At 47.7% G+C, this 14,937-nt stretch overlaps 1 protein-coding gene across 1 annotated transcript in view; it reads right to left on the bottom strand.

Annotated features, from left to right (window-relative positions):
* RP1L1 (RP1 like 1) overlaps positions 1-14,937 on the bottom strand; it is a 143,722-nt gene that overhangs the window by 26,577 nt on the left and 102,208 nt on the right. Inside the window, exon 2 of the mRNA XM_063915083.1 lies at positions 3,865-4,501. Coding sequence (XP_063771153.1) covers positions 3,865-4,488 — 624 coding nt within the window. The 5' untranslated portion in view covers positions 4,489-4,501. The remainder of the gene's footprint in view (positions 1-3,864; positions 4,502-14,937) is intronic.

The raw sequence follows: 14,937 nt of genomic DNA on the forward strand, positions 1-14,937 counted from the left end.
TAATACCCCTTTTTGGTGGTACTCGTATTATCAGAAATGTGTAAAACATTTTTCATTGCCTCAATCATGTAACGTGTGGCCCTACTGGAAGTCACATTTGTCTCTTCACCGTCGACACTGGAGTCAGTATCCGTGTCGGCGTCTATATCTGCCATCTGAGGTAACGGGCGCTTTAGAGCCCCTGACGGCCTATGAGACGTCTGGACAGGCACAAGCTGAGTAGCCGGCTGTCTCATGTCAACCACTGTCTTTTATACAGAGCTGACACTGTCACGTAATTCCTTCCAACAGTTCATCCACTCAGGTGTCGACCCCCTAGGGGGTGACATCACTATTACAGGCAATCTGCTCCGTCTCCACATCATTTTTCTCCTCATACATGTCGACACAAACGTACCGACATACAGCACACACACAGGGAATGCTCTGATAGAGGACAGGACCCCACTAGCCCTTTGGGGAGACAGAGGGAGAGTTTGCCAGCACACACCAGAGCGCTATATATATACAGGGATAACCTTATATAAGTGTTTTTCCCCTTATAGCTGCTGTATCTTTAATACTGCGCGTAATTAGTGCCCCCCCTCTCTTTTTTAACCCTTTCTGTAGTGTAGTGACTGCAGGGGAGAGCCAGGGAGCTTCCCTCCAACGGAGCTGTGAGGGAAAATGGCGCCAGTGTGCTGAGGAGATAGGCTCCGCCCCCTTATCGGCGGCCTTATCTCCCGTTTTTCTATGTATTCTGGCAGGGGTTAAATGCATCCATATAGCCCAGGAGCTATATGTGATGTATTTTTTGCCATCTAAGGTATTTTTATTGCGTCTCAGGGCGCCCCCCCCCACCCCCCCCAGCGCCCTGCACCCTCAGTGACCGGAGTGTGAAGTGTGCTGAGAGCAATGGCGCACAGCTGCGGTGCTGTGCGCTACCTTATTGAAGACAGGACGTCTTCTGCCGCCGATTTTCCGGACCTCTTCTGCTCTTCTGGCTCTGTAAGGGGGACGGCGGCGCGGCTCTGGGACCCATCCATGGCTGGGCCTGTGATCGTCCCTCTGGAGCTAATGTCCAGTAGCCTAAGAAGCCCAATCCACTCTGCACGCAGGTGAGTTCGCTTCTTCTCCCCTTAGTCCCTCGATGCAGTGAGCCTGTTGCCAGCAGGACTCACTGAAAATAAAAAACCTAATTTAAACTTTTACTCTAAGCAGCTCAGGAGAGCCACCTAGATTGCACCCTTCTCGTTCGGGCACAAAAATCTAACTAACTGAGGCTTGGAGGAGGGTCATAGGGGGAGGAGCCAGTGCACACCAGCTAGTCCTAAAGCTTTTACTTTTGTGCCCAGTCTCCTGCGGAGCCGCTATTCCCCATGGTCCTTTTGGAGTTCCCAGCATCCACTAGGACGTCAGAGAAATATATGTTTCCAGGTCGGCTGGAGTCAGAAACTCTGACTCGCTGTTTATCCTGTATGCACCCAACAAAGCTGGGTGCTCCTGCTTCTAAGCAGTCTATGGCTCGCTGGATTTGTAGTACAATTCAGCTTGCACATTCTGTGGCAGGCATACCACAGCCAAAATCTGTAAATGCCCATTCCACAAGGAAGGTGGGCTCATCTTGGGCGGCTGCCCGAGGGGTCTCGGCTTTACAACTTTGCCGAGCAGCTACTTGGTCAGGGGCAAACACGTTTGCAAAATTCTACAAATTTGATACCCTGGCTGAGGAGGACCTGGAGTTCTCTCATTCGGTGCTGCAGAGTCATCCGCACTCTCCCGCCCGTTTGGGAGCTTTGGTATAATCCCCATGGTCCTTACGGAGTTCCCAGCATCCACTAGGACGTTAGAGAAAATAAGAATTTACTCACCGGTAATTCTATTTCTCGTAGTCCGTAGTGGATGCTGGGCGCCCATCCCAAGTGCGGATTGTCTGCAATACTTATAAATAGTTATTGTTAACTAAAGGGTTATTGTTGAGCCATCTGTTGAGAGGCTCAGTTGTTTTCATACTGTCAAACTGGGTATAGTATCACGAGTTGTACGGTGTGATTGGTGTGGCTGGTAAGAGTCTTACCCGGGATTCTAAATCCTTCCTTATTATGTCTGCTCGTCCGGGCACAGTGTCCTAACTGAGGCTTGGAGGAGGGTCATAGTGGGAGGAGCCAGTGCACACCAGGTAGTCATAAATCTTTCTAGAGTGCCCAGCCTCCTTCGGAGCCCGCTATTCCCCATGGTCCTTACGGAGTTCCCAGCATCCACTACGGACTACGAGAAATAGAATTACCGATGAGTAAATTCTTATTTTTGGGATAGTTTTTACATATCACATGGGATATTGACAATCTACTGTATGTTTAATCACATATTTTTTTTTTTTTTTTTTTTAGCACGTTACCTGGGACAACTTGTGACAAGGCCGAGCAGGAAACGACATCAGCGAGGCACGGTGTGGAAATAAATAATTCAGCCATGCGCTCTGAATGTTACTAAGCCAAACCCTAATACAGCAAAGCCTGATTAACAGTTAAATATGTTTAATCTATTCACGCCACTGTGTCTGGTCCTTCTAAGCAGCGTGATCAGTAGTCACGTGGCTGCAGTGAATTCTAGGACTTGATTTTGTCTTTTTCCGTAGAGAAGTTTTGTGAAGGTATCAATGATATCGGCTGACAAAGGAAGGCAATATTTTCCGGGTGGTATTCATGTGACCGGCGGTCGGGAGACTGACAGTCACATGACCTCCTCCACCGTCCCGACCCCTCACTATCCCGATGGTCGGCATGCCGACCAACAGGAACTATTTCCACTCGTGGGTGTCCACGACACCCATAGAGTGGGAATAGAACCCGTGGCGACCTGCGGTCGCCACCGAGCCCGCAGCGTGGCGAGCGCAGCAAGCCCGCAAGGGGCTTGCTGCACTCGCCCCTCCCTGCCGGGATCCCGGCGTCGGTATGCTGCCGGGATCCCGGCGTCGGTAAGCTGACCGCCGGTCAGTCATATTACACCCATATTTTCCCAGTTTAGCCGTATGTGGCTCAATGGTTCACATGTATGCCTTGTGTTAGTGTGGGTTTCCTTACAGCCCTTACTGCGGGGTAGGGTCAGACTGGCCCACAGGAATACACGGGAAACCCCAGTGGCCCCCATTGCCTGAGGCTCCTCTAGGGGTAACTTGGTGGAGCAGGCTCATGGATGACCTTGGGAAACTATTCCTAGATTATCCCTCCTGCCAATCAAAGTGGTTGGTTCACTCCTGACACACTCTTGTCCTCCTTTATAAAGGGGCCCTGCTCTTTTCATGTCCTCTAGAGGTTGGCGTGTATTTACGCCTGTTTAGAGATGGATCTTTTGCACCAAAGATAGAACTGGTGCAAGTGCACCCTGATGATGGTGGCAGATATAAAACCAAGCATATGGATGTGTGGCGGTCCTGTCCCATACTTGCGGACAACTCTGCGTACAGTTGTATACATATGCAATTAATTCCAGGCATGAGCAATTGAGGCCTACTCACGCTCAACTCAGCATCATGCCCATTAAGTGCACATGCTCAATCACTAACCATAATACCAAAGTGATGATATCTCTAAGTAAAACGGGTATAAAATTAGAACATTAACAACAGTTTTTCTATATAATAAAATCAAGTGCTGATAAAAATGATGTCATCACTGTGGAATGTAATGACAGTTGGTGTGAACTCTGACCCCACTCATCTGTGTCAGAGATGTACAGGAGAGAGTGCGGGACGGAGAAAGAGAGAGACAGTGGGGGAGGGAGAAGGAGAGGTCAGCATAAAGTGTTGAGGTGGGGATGAGAGAGAAAGAGGAGGAGCTAGTTGATAATACCCCTTGTGCATGATAAAGCATCCTTATTACTTACTCTCCTTCCATCCACAGTGTACAGCTTTCGCACAGTATACTGCAAGAGATCAGAAGCATCCTCCAGGAAAGTCCTGAAATTGCGAGTGTTTCTGCGGTTTAGGATGATGGAATGTCTAATGGTGGGATCTCCATTCTTCACCAGGACTATTTTCTTCCTTAGTTTCGGCACCTGTTGGAAATGAGCTGAAGAGCACTCCTCCTCTGGTTCCTCATGATGACTCTGCTTTCGGGCACTCGCTGGGCGACTGACTCTCTGAGTGCCCATTTTCCGTACAGCCATGGGTTGCACATATTTTTTATCGGAACAGATATAACTCCCCCCATCTTGGAGTTGCTCTAGTTTGTTTATGCTATGAGTTCCCCTAGGAGTCGTGATCGTCCGCACCCCAAAGGGCAAAGGGACTCGGTTTGAAAGATCATCCATGAGGGCGCTGAAACTTTTGAAACTGCGCCGGTTGATGGCCATCTTCACTCCACCGAACTGGGGATCTCCACTCTTAAAGAAGGTTATCTTCTTGGCCGGCGTCACTTCAGAGACTGCATGAGTCCGAGCCACGGGTGGTAAACGCTGGTCTGGACTGGACGGAGTGGCCAAGTGACCTTCAGCCGCAGCGAGGTTCATTATGGATGTTGATCTGTGGCGGAAAGCAGAGCATACAGAATAATTAATACAAAATACAAACTCAAATGATAAAATGGTGACTAAATCCTCTCTCTTCCCAATACTACTGTAGTCCCTACCAATTATTCACTATATTAGCAGGGTCCCAGTGCTTACATGTAGGCCCAAATGTAATAGCCTGTGAGATGTAGGCAACTTTGCGATTTTTCCAATTTAACCACTAGATTTAAAGTGGCAATAATTTAAAAGGCAAAAAAGTTCTGAGTTTGCATTTTAAATAATTGCTGTTTTAAATCTACTTGCGGGCTATTTAGGCTATAGATAGTTCTTCTACTGACCACATCTGATCCTGCTCAATTCTTTTCCATAGCAAAAAAGGGAAGTGATGTCAATGGTGCGTTCAGTGGGTGCATCTACAGACGCTCCAAGATGGAAATGCACCATCTCAAGATGTTGCAGAGGGCCACCTCAGTTTATCTGCTTCAGAATCAGACCCTAAACATCTGGCCTTGTAAAATGTACATGAAGAACGTATATAGGTGTACATTGTCGGGGGAGATACTGTAAGGAGTGATAATAACGCATGTCATAGGTGAACGTGAAAATAAAATATTGAGACAAACTGGGGCAGCCCCTTGGATAAAAGCCATCGCAAACACTTCCTCTAGTGTCCCTCTGCGGCAGCCAACACTGCCCACAGTGATGGATTTATAATATTAATAGTTATAATTAACTACAGCCATATATCAAGAGCAGTGTCTCCTGTGAATGTAGGCGGTGTTTTATGGCTTTAGTCCTCCTTTAGCGAATATCCCGTGTGTTTATTTTGATGGACTCACTTTATTTCAGAGTCTTCCTAATCAGTGACGTTGGGAGGTGCAGAAATATGATGGAACAGTTATTGCTATATACAGTCACTATGTGCTGAATGAATGAAGAGTTATCATGTGCCCTTTTGCAAACAGGAAGGGGCTTTTAAAGAGTTGCACACGGGTTCGTTTAGCGGGCGGATATTGCGATTTTCAGCATTGCGCATGCTCCGTTCAGGGACGTCTTTTCGTATGGGCTCAATGGGCTCTTGCCCAAGGGCCCCAGAAGTAAAAGGGCCCTAGGCTGATAGCTGAGGGTCCCCTCTTTACAGGGGTACCAGTTTTTTTAAAATCGGTCCTGGGGAACCGGAGATATCCGACTTCTGGTCCCCATCCAAGCCTGTTAATTGTTCTTCCCAGCCAGATATCTTGGGTTCTGTTTGACTTAGAGTTTTTCTGAGGGTATACTCCAAAAGCTGGAACTCTTCCCTTTCAGTGGACACTGGCAGCTTGTTGCTACTATGCCCAGAACCAGAGATATCAGCCTTCCAGCAGCTGGTCTCTGCTCCAGCTCCACACGCTTAATATGCAGTTTTATATTTTTGTTGGTGGATTGCTCTGGCTCCTAAAGTCTGATCCCCAAGTCCCCAGTACCAGCGCCGTAACTACCTGTGTACCAGGTGTGCCTGGCACACAGCGCAGTTGCCCTAAGGGCGCACAGCCAGCGGCTTGTAATGAGTCAAATTGACTCATTACAAGCTGCCTGTTCTGTGCCGTGCGCCACGCTGGAGGAGAGCAGCAGCACCGGAGGCAGGGAAGGAGGAGGAGGGAGGGGGACTGGAGCTGCAGCAGCGCTGTGTCATTGGTAGTAGCGCCGCTGCAGCAGTCCCCTCTTCTTCCGTATTGGCTGCTCTGTGCTGCTGTGAATGCTGGGATGCGGTTCCCTCATCCCAGCATTCACAGCGGCGAGCAGCCAATGCGGAAGGAGAGGGGGCTGCTGCAGTGGTGCCTCAACCAATTACGTAGCGCTGCTGCGGCTCCAGTCCCCCTCCCTGCTCCTCCTTCTCCGCTGCCCGGGAATGGATCTGCCTGCACGAGGAGCCTGACTGCCAGCGGGAAGAGATGGTAAGTACAGTATCTCTGTCTCTCTCTCTCTCTCTCTCTCTCTCTCTCTCTCTTCTGTCTGCTACAATGTGTAAAAAGGGGGACTGGCTGCCGTAATGTATAAAAAGGGGGATGCTGGCTGCCGTAATGTGTAAAAAGGGCAACGCTGTCTGCCGTAATGTGTAAAAAGGGGGACGCTGTCTGCCGTAATGTGTAAAATGGGGGATGCTGTCTGCCGTAATGTGTAAAAAGGGGGACGCGGTCTGCCGTAATGTGTAAAAAGGGGGACGCTGTCTGCCGTAATGTGTAAAAAGGAGGACACTGTCTGCCGTAATGTGTAATAAGGGGGATGCTGTCTGCCGTAATGTGTAATAAGGGGACGCTGTCTGCCGTAATGTGTAAACAGGGGGACGCTGCCTGCCGTAATGTGTAAAAAGGAGGACTGTCTGCCATAATGTGTAAAAAGGAGGACGCTGTCTGCCGTAATGAGTAAAAGGGGATGCTGTCTGCAGTAATGTGTAATAAGGGGACGCTGTCTGCCGTAATGTGTAAAAAGGAGACGCTGTCTGCCGTAATGTGTAAAAGGGCACGTTGTGTGCCGTAATGTTTAAAAAGGGGACGCTGTCTGCCGTATTGAGTAAAAGGGGATGCTGTCTGCAGTAATGTGTAATAAGGGGACGCTGTCTGCCGTAATGCGTAAACAGGGGGACGCTGCCTGCCGTAATGTGTAAAAAGGAGGACTATCTGCCATAATGTGTAAAAAGGGGGACGCTGTCTGCCGTAATGTGTAAAAAGGGGGACGCTGTCTGCCGTAATGTGTAAAAAGGGCACGTTGTCTGCCGTAATGTTTAAAAAGGGGACGCTGTCTGCCGTAATGAGTAAAAGGGAATGCTGTCTGCAGTAATGTGTAATAAGGGGACGCTGTCTGCCGTAATGTGTAAATGGGGGACGCTGTCTGCCGCAATGTGTGAAAAGGGGGACGCTGTCTGCCGTAATGTGTATAAAGGGGGACGCTGTCTGCCGTAATGTGTAAAAAAGGGACGCTGTCTGCCGTAATGTGTAATAAGCGGGACGCTGTCTGCCGTAATGTGTAAAAAGGGGGACGCTGTCTGCCGTAATGTGTAAACAGGAGGATGCTGCCTGCCGTAATGTGTAAAAAGGAGGACTGTCTGCCGTAATGTGTAAAAAGGGGATGCTGTCTGCCGTAATGTGTAAAAAGGGGGACGCTGTTTGCCGTAATGTGTAAAAAGGGGCTCTACCTGGTGTAGTGGCGCTACTGTGCAGCGTAATTTGAATAACGGAGACTACTGTGCACCGTAGTATGAATTGGTATTATTTTGTGGCCATGCCCCTTCACCATGAAGCCACGCCCCTATATATTTTTTTGCATGCACTGCCCCTATCTTGCATGGGGGGGGGAAGAATGCAGTTTCTTGCACAGCAATAAAAAGCCTAGTTACGGCACTGCCCAGTACCTCCTGAAAGATGGGACTCTCTAGTTTTTTTTATCCCATTAAAGCTAAGAAATCTATTTCCAGGAACTGGAGATATCTGCAGTAAAGCAAGCCGCCCTGACCCCCGGAAAATGATGAATATTAAGCCCACTACACCATCCACCCCTCCCCTATGTATTAAACACCCCATACCACCCTGGAAGTCATGTACCAGGGCCCCTTCATTCAGCACAATGTCCCCTTCTACAGTTTAGCGTTCTCCCTCCTGCCCATCTGTGCAGTAGAGGAGTAATTAGCAGAAATTATTTCTCCAAGTCCTACATGCTGAGCGAAAGATAGAACACCCCCTACCCCCGGCGGGACATCAAAGCTGCCGCTGATAGCACCCCCTACCCCTGCCGCTGATGGGTGGGTAGGGGCCCCAGTGCATTGCTATGTCCAGGGGCCTACACTGCTGTTAAGACAGCTCTGGCTCCGTTGCTGAGCGTGTTCTACTTAGCACAATGAGACCCTGCGATATACTGCATCCGTGGCTCTCCTCACCGCTTATACAAGCACCGCTACCTCCATACAGTCACCGGCTGGTGGTCTGTATACTCCACTCAGTATACAGTGGAGTACGGCTGTACATCCATATTGCTGCCAAATAAACCACTCCACTGGTTTTGGGTTGCTTCGTGACTTTAAGGGGTCTGCTACTGTGTTTGTACTATTACTTTGCTATTACCATCGCCAACACAGTACATACATATTGGGGGTGATACCGAGTTGTTCGCTCACTAGCTACTTTTAGCAGCATTGCACACGCTAAGCCGCCGCCCTCTGGGAGTGTATCTTAGCTTAGCAGAAGTGCGAACGAAAGATTAGCAGAATTGCGAATAGAAATTTCTTAGCAGTTTCTGAGTAGCTCCAGACTTACTCAGCCATTGCGACCAGCTCAGTCCTTTTCGTTCCTGGTTTGACGTCACAAACACACCCAGCGTTTGCCCAACCACTCCCCCGTTTCTCCAGCCACTCCTGCGTTTTGCAACTGGAACGCCTGCGTTTTTCCGCACACTCCCATAAAACGGCCAGTTTCCGCCCAGAAACACCCACTTCCTGTCAATCACACTACGATCAGCACAGCGATGAAAAAGCTTTGTTATGCCGTGAGTAAAATACCTAACTTTTGTGTAAAACTAAGCGCATGCGCTCTGCGAACCTTGCGCATGCGCAGTAAGAGACTAATCGCAGTATAGCGAAAATCGGCAACGAGCAAACAACTCGGAATGACCCCCTTTATAACAACAATAAGGTGAATAACTACTCTCCCCCTCATTATAACAGCCCTTCCCATGAAATATACTTATCTTGATTGAAATACTGTAGTTGAAATAGAGAAAAAACAAGAACGACCGTCCAACATTAAATAATCATAGTGGACGTTGTGGGGAAACACTAGTCGGTGGCTGATCAGTTATAAGAAGTTTGGGAAACTCCTGGCTTTAAAACTATAGTGATCATTTTTTTATGGTAACTGTTATATTGAATTGGATTAATACGGTGTCAATTGGCGTAATAACGTGTGGAAATTGAGCATCCGAAGTACCATTTGCAGCTCTTTTCTAGGTCAGGTCTGTTTTATATAAACCCCCACCTTGTATTTTTATTGTATTTGATATTTTATTTTATTTTTCCTGGTCGAAAAATAAATGAACAAAAAAAAATCTAAAAAACTTATATTTCTACTCTCAAGATACTTATTGTCAAATTTGTCTTGTCTTGTCTATGTTGTACATTTATTGACTTTGTATATTTGTTTGTCAACTATTTTTATAAATAACATTTTTTTTTGTTTTTTGTTTTTTTATAGCTGCCGACAACCACAAGGGTGAAAGCTCCGTCTCCAAGGGGGAGATGTACCCAGTCTTGGAGAGAGAGAGAAAGTGGAGAGAGATAAAGTGCCAGCCAATCCGCTCCCAACTGCCATGTTACATGTGCTGTGATTGAAAAATGACAGTTGGGAGCTGATTGGTTGGTACTTTATCTCTCCCCACTCTCTCTGAGGGTAACTCCTGCAAAGCCTGGGAAGTTGATGTTGCTGTGGAGAGAGGAAGAAGAGGAGAGTGCTGTGTATTTATATGTATACCTGTGATATTCAGGCAATGTTGGAAAGCTGGCAGGCCACGCCGGGACATGTACTCTGGCAGCGATTGCGTAAGCTGTGGGTTAATGCATTGAGGTAACGTGGGCCCCATTAGGTAATGCTGGGATAAAGCTGACAGATAAGCGGGATGCTTAGTAATGGAAAAAGAAGAAACCGAGATGTTTCTTGCAATGAGCTTTGAAAGTACTGTATGTAGTAATAGCAGCAGGAAGTTACATATTATATTATTCTATCTTCCTCTTAATAATATGCTGTCCTAATCAAGCTGCAGAATTACCAAAATGATACATTTGCTGTAGGGTATCGAAACATTGCTTACTCTCTACTGTACAGCAAACCATGGGGGTAATTCCAAGTTGTTCGCTCGCAAGCTGCTTTTAGCAGCTTTGCACACGCTAAGCCGCCGCCTTCTGGGAGTGAATCTTAGCTTCTCAAAATTGCGAGCGAAACATTTGCAATATTGCGAAAAGACTTCTCTGTGCAGTTTCTGAGTAGCTCGAGACTTACTCTGCCAGTGCGATCAGTTCAGTCAGTTTCGTTCCTGGTTTGACGTCACAAACACACCCAGCGTTCGCCCAGACACTCCTCCGTTTCTTCAGCCACTCCCGCGTTTTTCCCAGAAATGGTAGCGTTTTTTCACACACACCCATAAAACGGCCTGTTTCCGCCCAGAAACACCCACTTCCTGTCAATCACATTACGATCACCAGAACGAAGAAAAAACATCGTAATGCCGTGAGTAAAATACCTAACTGCTTAGCAAATTTACTTGGCGCAGTTGCACTGCGGACATTGCGCATGCGCATTAGCGACTATTCGCTCCGTTGCGACAAAAAAATAACGAGCGAACAACTCGGAATGACCCCCCATGTGCATTTAAATTGGTGGAAATTAGCTGATGTACAAAACCTATGGTGAATATTTATTGATCTTACATTGCAGAAAAAATAGCAGGGGGAAAAAAGAAAGGAAAGGTATTCTCATTCACTCTTAGTTAATAAATGAAAACTTAACTTTTATTTTTACAATAATAAAATCAAAGTAATGCTTATTGCATAGTACAACCATCAACAGGGTTCACCATATGGAATAGTTGAAAGCAGATTCCTACTGCTCTTCCTTTACCCCTAAATGCAGGACACCAGAATGGACCCGCTCACTTGCTTTATACCCTGCGGTCAAACCATGCGTAATATACCCAATTACGTCTGATCTTGGCAGTAAAAATAGGATTTTGGTTACCTACCGGTAAATCCTTTTCTCGTAGTCCGTAGAGAATGCTGGGGTACACATTAGTACCATGGGGTATAGACGGGTCCACCAGGAGCCATTGGCACTTTAAGAGTTTGAGAGTGTGGGCTGGCTCCTCCCTACCACACAGTCTAGAAACTGTGCCCGAGGAGAAGAACATCTTCGAGAGAAGGATTATACACAGATAGTGGCGAGATTCATACCAGCTCACACATACAAGGCACATCAAGCTAACTTAGCTTGAAAACTCAGCAACTGCTGAAACATTACTTACCAAGTAACAATGAAGTACTCTACTTAAACAAAGTTGTACTGAACCAAATAACGCTAGCAGGAAGACGAAGCGCTGGGCGGGCGCCCAGCATCCTCTACAGACTACAAGAAAAGGATTTAACGGTAGGTAACCAAAATCATATTTCTCTTACGTCCTAGAGGATGCTGGGGTTCAGATTAGTACCATGGGGATGTTCCAAAGCTCCCAGAACGGGAGAGAGAGCGCGGAGGCTCCTGCAGAACTGATTGACTGAACTTCAGATCATCAGAGGCCAAAGTATCGAACTTGTAGAACTTTGCAAACGTGTTCGACCCAGACCAAGTAGCCGCTCAGCAAAGCTGTAAAGCCGAGACACCCCAGGCAGCCGCCCAGGAAGAACCCACCTTACGAGTAGAGTGGGCCTTAACAGACATAGGACATGGCAACCCTGCCGTAGAATACGCATGCTGGATAGTGAACCTGATCCAGCGAGAGATAGACTGCTTAGAAGCAGGATACCCAAGTTTCTTGGGATCATACAGGACAAACAAAGAGTCCGATTTTCTGTGACGAGCAGTCCTCTTCACATAGATTTTCAGAGCCCTTACAACATCCAAGGACTTTGATGAAACTGACACCACAATAGGTTGGTTGATATGAAATCAGAATCAGAATCAGCTTTATTGGCCAGGTGTACTCACGTACACTAGGAATTCTTTGTGGTACAATGCATCGCCAAGCAGCAACATGAAGGGGGAATACATAGCATACGAAGGGGGAAGAACATAGCATACATTACACGTATGAGTTGATACTGCACATTGCAACTGTACAATAGACTCAACATATTAGACATATTATACACGTAGGACTAAACACAAAGGCTGCTTGGCAGAGCAGCACCGAGGCAGCCATCCGCGGCGCCAACTAGAACTCAAACAATGCACATAATACAGAAGATTTAAGTATTACATCAAAAGATAAACCACACAGACAATAAAGACAGAAAGCATAATGCAGGGTTGGTGTAAGCATTTTGGGTAATAACCTCCAGGGGTTGTGTATTCCACCCTCACAAGGTACCAGGTGCGGCAGCCATCTTAGGCGCTCTGCGTAGGATTACCCAGGGTGGAATAGTCCACCCCCAGAAGAGAACACAAAACGGGGAGATTGCAGAGTCCTTAGGTTCAGAGTAGGGTTCCAGTAAAACCATCAGGTCCATGTATTTTTCATCCCATCCACAAGTTTACCAGATAAGGCAGCCATGTTGCCGACACAACCTTCGGAAGGAACTGCTGACGTGTCCGGAAGATCAAGTATGGGCTTTTACATGACAAAGCCCCCAACTCCAACACACGTCTAGTAGAAGCTAAGGCCAACAAAGTGACAGCCTTCCACGTGAGAAACTTGACCTCAACCTCCTGTAGAGGCTCAAACCAGTCCGACTGGATGAACTGCAACAGCACGTTAAGTTCCCAGGGCGCCGTAGGCGGTACAAAGGGAGGTTGGATGTGCAGAACTCCCTTCAAAAAAGTCTGAACCTCAGGGAGGGCAGCCAACTGTTTCAGGAAGAAAATGGATAGGGCCAAAAACTGGACCTTCACAGATCCCAACTTGAGGCCCAAATCCACTGCTTGCAGGAAGAGGAGAAACCGTCCCAGTTGAAACTCCACCATAGGAAACTTCTTAGACTCACACCAAGATACATATTTTTTCCAAATACGATGGTAATGTTAAGACGTTACTTCTTTCCTAGCCTGTATCAGGGTAGGAATAACCTTGTTCGGAATGCCCTTCCGAGCTAATATCTGGCGTTCAACCTCCATGCCGTCAAACGTAGCCACGGTAAGTCTTGATAGGCGAACGGCCCCTGCTGCAGCAGGTCCTCCCGAAGAGGAAGAGGCCTCGGCTCTTCTTGCAGTAGATCCAGAAGATCCGCGTACCAAGCCCTTCTTGGCCAGTCTGGAGCAATGAGGATCGCTTGAACCCTTGTTCTCCTTATGAGCTTTAGAACTCTTGGGATGAGTGGAAGTGGAGGAAACACGTACACCAACTGGAACACCCACAGAGTCACTAGGGCATCCACCTCCACTGCTTGTGGGTCCCACGACCTGGAACAATACCGCCAAAGCTTCTTGTTGAGACGAGAGGCCATCATGTCAATCTGGGGTACACCCCAAAGATCTGTTATCTCCTCGAACACCTCCTGATGGAGACCCCACTCCCCTGGATGGAGATTGTGTCTGCTGAGGAAGTCCGCTTCCCAGTTGTCTACTCCCGGAATGAAGATTGCTGACAGCGCCAACACGTGTTTTTCTGCCCAGAGGATGATTCTTGTTACCTCTGATATTGCAGCTCTGCTCTTCGTTCCGCCCTGTCGGTTTATGTAAGCCACCGTTGTCACATTGTCCAACTGTACTTGAACAGCCCGATTTCTCAGAAGATGGGCCGCTTAAAGAAGACCGTTGTAGACGGCTCTTAGTTCCAGAATGTTTATCGGCAGGCCGGCTTCCAGATTTGACTAACTTCCTTGGAAGGTTTCCCCTTGAGTGACTGCGCCCCAGCCCCGGAGACGTGCATCCGTGGTTAGAAGGATCCAGTACTGAATCCCGAATCTGCGGCCCTCCAGAAGGTGAGGCAGTTGCAGCCACCAGAGGAGAGAAATCCTGGCCTTTGGAGACAGACGTATTCTCTGGTGCATGTGTAGATGGGATCCAGACCACTTTCCAGGAGATCCAGTTGGAAAGATCGAGCGTGAAACCTCCCATACTGCAGGGCCTCGTAAGAGGCCACCATCTTTCCCAGAAGGCGAATGCACTGATGAACCGACACCCAGGTTGGCTTCAGGACATCCCGGACCATTGTTTGTATCACCAACGCTTTTTCCTCTGGAAGAAACACCCTCTGCACTTCCATGTCAAGGATCATTCCCAGAAAGGACAACCTCCTGGTTGGTTCCAGATGTGACTTTGGAAGATTCAGGATCCAGCCATGTTCTCTGAGAAGCTGGGTTGTGAGGACTATGGATCGTAACAGCTTCTCCTTGGATGATGCTTTTATCAGCAAATCGTCCAGATATGGAATTATGTTCACCCGCTGTCTGCAGAGGAGAAACATCATTTTCACCATCACCTTGGTGAACACCCTCGGGGCTGTGGAGAGGCCGAATGGCAGGGCCTGGAACTGAAAATGACAGTCCAACAGTGCGAATTGAAGATAAGCTTGATGCGGCAGCCAAATCGGAATGTGGAGGTACACATCCTTGATATCCCAGGATACCAGGAATTCCCCCTCCTCCAGACCTGATAGAACTGCCCTTAGAGACTCCATTTTGAACTTGAACTCCCTCAGAAAGGGGTTTAGTGATTTTAAGTTCAGAATGGGCCTGACCGAACCATCCGGTTTCGGTACCATGAAAAGGTTCGAATAGTA

This window comes from Pseudophryne corroboree, chromosome 4 (genome assembly GCF_028390025.1).
Source record: "Pseudophryne corroboree isolate aPseCor3 chromosome 4, aPseCor3.hap2, whole genome shotgun sequence".
NCBI lineage: Eukaryota > Metazoa > Chordata > Amphibia > Anura > Myobatrachidae > Pseudophryne > Pseudophryne corroboree.